Source organism: Rattus norvegicus, chromosome 3 (genome assembly GCF_021556685.1).
Source record: "Rattus norvegicus strain SHRSP/BbbUtx chromosome 3, alternate assembly SHRSP_T2T, whole genome shotgun sequence".
In the NCBI taxonomy this organism is placed as follows: domain Eukaryota; kingdom Metazoa; phylum Chordata; class Mammalia; order Rodentia; family Muridae; genus Rattus; species Rattus norvegicus.
Genome location: NC_141536.1, coordinates 45,514,047 through 45,522,154, shown reverse-complemented (window position 1 = coordinate 45,522,154; position 8,108 = coordinate 45,514,047). Strand labels below are relative to the sequence as shown.

The window sequence follows — 8,108 nt, the reverse complement described above, 5'->3', positions numbered from 1 at the left end:
AGACTGCACCACCTCCCTCAGAGGCTAGACTCCGTGGCTGCAGAGGGTACCAGCTGCAGGCTCCCACAGGGCACAGGAGCAAGACCTGGCACTGATGGCCATCGGCGGACAGGTTGATGATCAGATGTTTGGAATCAAGTAGAAGCAATTTTCTGGGAGAAAAATAACGCCAGACCCTTTTTCCCTTTGCAAGCAAACCTCAGCTCCTCTCCAGAAAGCTTCATAAACAGGCTGGGTTTTAGCTGTGCAGGCACTGGAGCACCTAGGTTGGCGGCCGTGGTGGGGTAAATAGGTATGATGGTATTTGATGTTTTCCTCCCTTAGTCATTGCTACAACTTTTGCCCCATTTTACCTGGTTGTGTCCTCCTGTTTGTATCATTAGCTTCTGTCACCAAGTGCCTCTCCTCACCCTCCTGCTTCTCATACCATCTTGCCTCTTGTCTTGAACAGGACACAGAGCCTTAAATACATATATGAAGGTGACAGACCACCTGAGCTTTTGGAAGCCTTTTGCCATGCTGGACACTCCGAACTGGCTTCTTAAAAACACAAGGAATAACAAAGCACCCATCTAAGTGTCGAGGGGATAGAAAAGGAATGCACATCCCTTAGTTTTTAAGGAACTGATTCTGGAGGTGAACAGGCACTGTGTGACCCATTTTCAATAGTCAGCCCCGAAAGTAGTTCCTCAAATATATATAGGCTTTTCCTCGAGATCAACGTATATTCACAAAGAAAATGAGGACTGTACAGTCTTGTTAATCTTAGGTTTAGGGTGGACTTGGGCTGGGTGTATGAGCTTCCATAGCTCTGGTCCAGGCAGACCACTTGCACAGTGTGTAGTTACATCACTGCACTGTCACTAGAGCAGCCTCAGCTCCTCACTGCTTGTGTGCGTTGGTGGTGGTAGTGATGGGGTTACCTTGTGTTTAACAAGACCTTCCATATCAGGCCACTGATAAAGGGGTTATACATTACTAGATTGAGGTGTTCATGGAGTGTCTATTGCAGCGACTTGATTCTGATCACTTAAAAATACAAAAACAAATGGTTTTTGGTATGAGGGATTGTGTCAAGGTTCTGAAACTAATACTGTTTCCAACATGAAGAAGGCAGGAGGAAGTGTTACCTGGGAAATCAAGGAAACCCACAAGGTTAAGTAGCCAGGTATGAGGCAAGCCCTCCCAGCCACAGACTCTAACTCAGTCTGAGTACTGAACCTAGTCCCAGAAATGCTTAGATCTCTCCTTTTCAAAGGGCATACTCAACTTAAAACACTCTCTCTCTCTCTCTCTCTCTCTCTCTCTCTCTCTCTCTCTCTCTCTCTCTCTCTCTTTCTCTTTCTCAACTAGTTCTTCAATATCTGTGAAAGTTGTCATTAATTATAAAGGGTGAAAACCCGGTATTTAAAAAGAAAGATGCCCATAGGTGTGAATTAGTCAAAAGGGAACATTCTATCCCTTTTTAAAATTTTTAAGTGATTAGATGCAATCACAACAACTTACTGTTACAGTTAACAAGACACTATCACTACATTTAAAGGATGGGACAAGCAGTAAGTGCCCAGAGCATCTCATTCCACCAGAAAAAAAGGGAAAACAAACAAACAAACAAACAAATCCATTGAAACACACTGGACACTTAAACAATTCTACCCCCAACTCTGACAACTCCATCAGACGGTTAAGGGCACAGATATTTACTGGAACAGTATCTGGTATACCATGCCACTTGTGGTACCCACCCCCTAGTAGGTGAAATCTCAAGTTACCCAATATAATCCTCCTTTAACAAAGAATTGGAAGTACTTTGACCATATTTTTACAAGGATACAACCTAAAAGTAAATACTTGTCTCCGTCTGTCAGACACTCTGTGGAGTACTCGGTACGTTTTTCAGTAAGTATTAACAAGGAGGGTAGGGTTATTTGTTTCCTTGAGAAGCTATGATAACTGCCAAAAATCAACACTATGGTACCAACCACTGAGTACTTCAAACTTAATTCAGGAAAGAAAACAAAATTATTGTTTATAAACTCATGGTATTCAATTTATACTAGGCCTTTTTTTTTTTTCCTATTTACCTTTGAAGGGAACATATACCTTCTACCACTGGGTTACATGAATATCTAGTGATCTTTCCAGAAGCCAACTTCTAGACAGTTTCAAATTGTTTGTAGAATATACTCTTCTAATTGTGATAGTTTAAAATAAAACTGCCTGTCTTCTAAATGTAGTTTTCTGAAACCCTAAAAGTGTGTAGTATGTTAAGATATGAATATATAATATTGGATTGAGAAAGGCTTTAAAAAAAAGACCTCAGCATTTTATCTGGGTGACTCACTAATGAGGAAGGCACTCACTAATAGTAGTCATTAATTTGCGAAGTTTTGTTATCACAGTGATGTGTTATGTGTTATTAGATTTCAAAACGCAAAGAGAAACATAGCTTTGTGTGAGATTTCCAAAGCGCTGTCAAATGTTACTCTTGTCACTTCCACCCAGTGCCAAAAAGACCTCGGGAGACATGGATTGTAAATGTATTTTATTTTGTAAGCAACAATCAAAATATATTTGTGCTACTGATTTTTTTCAAATAGTAAATGGGATCTTAACAAAATTTGTTCACTTTGATGTATTCCTGAACAACTTTGGAATCTGCAAAATCCTGACAAAATAAACAGAAGTAACTGCACAAGTGAGATGGGAGGTGGCACAGGCGTCTCATGTCACCAGATCACCTTCAGAGTTCCCGTGACTATGAGCATTGGGAACAAGGAAGGACGATGCACTGAGTGTCGCCGACAGCTCTCTACTCCGCTTTATTTAAATACAACGGTATCCAACATTGCTGCCAAACACTGGACAATATTTGAAGTCATAAGCACATCCACATGCTCTTCCAAATGACGTTTGGGATCCTAAAAGGAAAAAAAATGTAAAAGAAGAAAAAGAAAAGACAGCTATATTACTGGTAAACTAATTTTTTTCAAGAGCAGATTAAATTAGTAATGAAATCTAAATTTACATGTACTTTATCATTCAGCTTTTCCAACACATTGTTATATTCTTGTGGTTTCTAAATTTAAGAAGCTAAAATAACGTACCCAATGAAAGTCTGATCTGTGCAGTCAATGCTAGCCACAGGTCTGTAACAGGCTTTCATAAAGGAAAACAAGTACAATTCACAATCACCTGATTTTAAGAAGGTGCATGTGTATATGCCCAAGTGACATGAATATTCTGTCATCATATTTTAATGTCTGATACTTTCATGGATAAGGTTATAATATGAATTCTTTTATCTTTGTAAAAATAAATATGAATCCCATATAATTTTAATAGTTCAAGAAAATGGTTAAAATATTCTTGGATCATAAGTCACACTGTAATTGAAAATTTTAAGTATAATTTGGACTAATTCTAAAATAGTAAGAATGCTTCATCCAGCTATTCTAGAAAATTGTATTAGAGAAACTTATATAGGTACAAATCTTAAACCTGAACAGATCCATTTTAAAATAGGACAGGTTAAAAATGAAACTTAAGATTGCATTATAATAATAAATTAAAATGTTTAGTCAAGTTTAAGGACAAATAAGTTATTTCATCCAAATTTGAAAGTTTAAAAGGTAAATATTATATGCAATGAAAACTATTTTAAAGTATTATTTTCTTACCTGTGTTTAAAATAACAAAGATTTGTAACTTTACATAAGACTTCTTCCCTGAATTATGCCTTGGGTCTGCTTTTCTTACCCATAATTTCAATACACCAATTTCTTACCACTGAGACAACACATGCTAAAGTAATTCCCAATGACTAGACTATATTACTATTACTTAGGGATTAATTCCTAACACATTCCAGGTAAAGGTCCTAAGAAAGACCAACAGTACAAAAACAGGCCAGTGACCTATTTACCACATTTAAACAATGGGCTCAGTGCTCATGCCTGCAATTCCAGCACCTGGTAAACAAAGGCAGGAGGATCTCTGTGAGTTTGATGCCATTCTGATTTATACACAAAGTGAGTTCCAGGACAACCAGGGCTGTTACACAGAGAAATCCTGCCTCAAAAGAACTAAAACATTTAAAAAAAAACCAACCCCCCCATGATTCTCATGATAACTCTTTTGTTTGTTTGTTTTTTGAGACAGGTTTTATATGTGTGTACGTAACAGCCTTGGCAATCTTGGACTCACTAGGTAGACCAAGATGGCCTTGAACTCAGAGATACAACTGCCTCTGCCTCTGAGTACAGGGATTAAAGGCCTGCACTGTTACTGCCTGGCAATCCCGATCACTTCCATGCCACATCAAATTACACATTTTCCAGTTTCAATTTTAACTGAGTCCTTTTAGTGGGCTGTTAAAGAAGATAGGTATTACTACAAACCACAGCCTCAGAAAGTAATTTATTTAGTGAGTTCTAGAAAGGGTAAGGCTCCAAACTGGTAATCTAACATATTAGATGAAAATAAATAGTCGAAAATGAAAACAAGGCTAATAACACACAGACTGGAAAAGAAGATGAACTATTTTATTTTGGTTTGAGGGTACTCATTTTTAAACTGTAATACTAAGAATGTACTCATATTTTAGTTCTTTATAATAAACGATAAAGTCAGATCTTTGCCCTACTACTCTGTGGGATTAATTGGTTTTACAGTGAATTGGTAACTCATTTATCAGTTATCTACATTACTTCTTGTGGCAGCTGGGTGATTCTTAGAGATTTCCCATCCAAGAATGGTCCTGGCCCAAACCTACATAGCGAGCGTGTGAGATGTGATGGGACCAGAGCATATGGTAGGATGGCTGAAAGCAAAGGCAGCTCAGTGTCTTGCATCTGAAATATCAAGATTCTGCCAACATCAGCAATATGATAACCATGTTCCATGAAATGGGGAAAAATGTAATCAACATTCTTTAGAAAAACAGTCTAATTAATCTGTAGATTCTTTTAATTGCTGGGTATGTTCCCCCATCCTCTGATAACCAGGCTTAAATATATATTTCATCTTAGAAGAGCAAAAGAATCACTATTTAAATCCTTTCTCACAGTGCAGTCAAGAGAATTCTAAACTTTCCCAGGGAATCAGCTATACAGTAACAAAAATGTACCTTTAAAAATGGTTACACATGAAGAAAATCTGTAGCAGCACTACCTACCTACTGATAAAATGTATCGTTGATAAATAAATGAATAAATAAATAAATAAATAAATCTGCCACATCCTTATTATTTTATCCCAACTATAGTAAAATTATCTCTGGACCAAAGGTTCCTTTATTTTTAGTGTACTATTTTCACTAAGGACAGTATGGCATAGGTAGAGAGTCATGATTTATTCTCTACAAATAGCAAAGAGAATTTGACATCAAATAAATACACTAGCCTTTAAAAATTAGTATGTTTAAATAAGAGAAGAAAAATGTAATATAAACTAACAAGAAAAAAATACCATGGCTAAGATAGTTTGAGCTACAAGAGCACGTCACACAGTGCTGTGTGTCTGGGTCTCCTCACCTGCTTGCCCACATTCTTTATTGCCAGCTGTTCAGGCGTCATCTTATCTTCCTCTTCTACAGCCTGGGAATGAACACAAAGGGCAGAGTTTCAAATTCTGTCTCTACTTTTCCCACTGAAGAAGAATCACCACAGCAAAGATGATCACAATCTTCATTCGGAACACATTTTACTCAATTTGTTAGAAAAAGTAATTTTGTTTCAATCCAGAACAATCTACAGGGTAATGAAAACTATTATTACTATCATTTAAAAACACAAGAAAATATAACAATGCTAAAAAGTATCACACTGGTTCATTAAATGGCACCGAGAGATGAGGAGATGAGAGTCTGAGGAATCTTTGTTTAATCCCCCTCCCCCAAATCCCTTCCTACTCCAAGTTCCAATTTCTTCTTCATGTCTTTCAACAATCTAACCTGTGTTTATCTAGTAGCTACTTAATATCATTGAGGACCAAAAAGAGCTGCTGTTTTAATCTAATACATGCATTAAGTTAATCTACACATCTTTAAATCTCTTCAATATACATTTAGAGAAAAAAAAACATTTCACATGAAGTAACCATTAAGAATTTCAAGCTTTTAGCATCAAATTAATTATGTAAATTAAAAATAAAATTAAAAGAACAAAAAAAAAACCCATTTCTATTCCTTTAGAGTTATCCACAAATTCTTTGTGTCTAGTCATAAGCTTTCTGTCAAAAGCACACAGCAATGAGAACGTTTAGGTGGAATGGCAGGACTGCACTCCCAATCAGCACATCCCACCACGCCCTCCACAAAGCACTGTAACCTAAGAAGTCTGCAACATGAGCAGTGTGAGCATATTACAGCCTCCAGACAGAATCTGTATTTGGTAAGCTTGTGGTCTATAATTTATTCATGGCATCTGATAAACAGAAGATGAAGAAAACTTAGTGATCCCCAACGTCCAAAAATGCTACCACAGCATTACCACCAAAACGGCTATAAATGGGGTAAAATGTGGTATCAGAAAACAGAAAACCAAACCCCACTGAGGATTCAACTTGGACACTCTAAACTTAATAATCTCACAGCTGCCAAATTTCTTCATGTGTGAACAATGAACATGTAGGAAATGCGATCATCAGACATCTCCCATAAACTGGGAAGTTTGGCTGTATTTCACACCTTCTTAATAGTTTTGTAAACAGAGAACTTGAAAATGAGCAAAGATGGCAAGTGTCTAATTTTATAAATGGACAAACTATCTAGAGAATTTCGCCAGTAGAACCTGCCTAAAGAGAAAAGATGGTGACTATCCTGGTGTCTGCTGATTACTGGAGGGTGCTTATTTGTACCATATTAGAAATTACACTCAAACCTGAAAGCAGGAGAAATAAAACTCACCAACATTCCAACTAGAACTCCCCAGACAGAGAATATGTTCATTTTTGAAGTCAGATGTCACTCTATCAGTCTGCTAGTTATGAAAGTATTTTCTAACTAGGAAATGGTTTTTCCCACTTTTCAATGTCTTACAAAAATAGAAGCACTGAAAGGCAATATAGTTTATCTTTCTAAATTACTTTCACAATTGTGACACTCTACTTTGCTGTCTTGAAAACATGTTAGATGAATGGAACAATTCTCCATACCCACTCAGTGTGAGCCGCTCTACACACGGCGACAACAGCACTTACTACAGTACTGGAAGGAGGCAAGAGTTTTGGAATTTGGCTCAAAACACCAATCTACATAAATAATCATTAGAGAGTATTTTGGATCAAGTGCAAATATCAGAGAGAGCAAATATACACAGATGAAAGTCAAAAGCACTTAAAGTTTTTTAATATTACTTGAAAGGATAGGAGGATATAAAAAGCGCTGATAAAATTTAAAAATCTTGTTCAACATTTAACCACTTTACCAATTAGTTTTTCTACTCCCAATAATTAAAAGAGAGTTCACAAACTCTTGGAGAAGTGCAGATGGTGACAAGTACTCCCAGCCATGGCTGCCATCTGGGAGGTGCGGAGCAGCTGTAGGGTTCGGCGTGCACTAAGGTTGCCACCCCCCACGACAGAAGACTAAGTACACCCGCTGCAGTGTAAGGCAGACCGGGCCATGGCCCCCAAGGCCTCTGTGCCTTCTCCTACCTGCATCACCTACAGTTCATCTCCCATCTGCGCAAGCCGGGTCTGTCCTCACTCGCAGTGCTCATCTGGCTAGTCCCCAGGAAACATGAAGAAATGGTAGCGCAGTAACAAATGAAATTCAGCACAGGCAGTGTCCTCACTAGGGAACTTCTGTGTTTATGGCAACTTCTGTGATTTGGCTTCAAAATTTGCTTTTGCATCCGTGCTCTTCGGTTTACTCAACCAACAAAAAAGCGCTGAAAATGTTTGTGGCTATTCACACTAGAAACGTTCCTAACAGTTTATCAACAAAGACCCCCAGATGGCTATCCCATCATGCACGGCTGCACAGTTCTAAGAAATCCTTGGAATTTGGTGTGTTAAGTGATCATAATCCCCTCATATGTACCCTCTATCTTAAAGAGATTTTTATTAACACTTTAACATCATTCTCTTTTTTTTCTACTAATGAT

General features: G+C 37.6%; 1 protein-coding gene across 1 annotated transcript in view; it reads right to left on the bottom strand.

The window, feature by feature from the left end:
- Positions 1–2,528: 2,528 nt before the first annotated feature.
- Psmd14 (proteasome 26S subunit, non-ATPase 14) overlaps positions 2,529–8,108 on the bottom strand; it is a 92,732-nt gene continuing 87,152 nt past the window's right edge. The window contains exons 11-12 of the mRNA NM_001025689.1: positions 5,535–5,597; positions 2,529–2,921 (exon numbers count right to left, since the gene is read on the bottom strand). Coding sequence (NP_001020860.1) covers positions 2,823–2,921; positions 5,535–5,597 — 162 coding nt within the window. The 3' untranslated portion in view covers positions 2,529–2,822. The remainder of the gene's footprint in view (positions 2,922–5,534; positions 5,598–8,108) is intronic.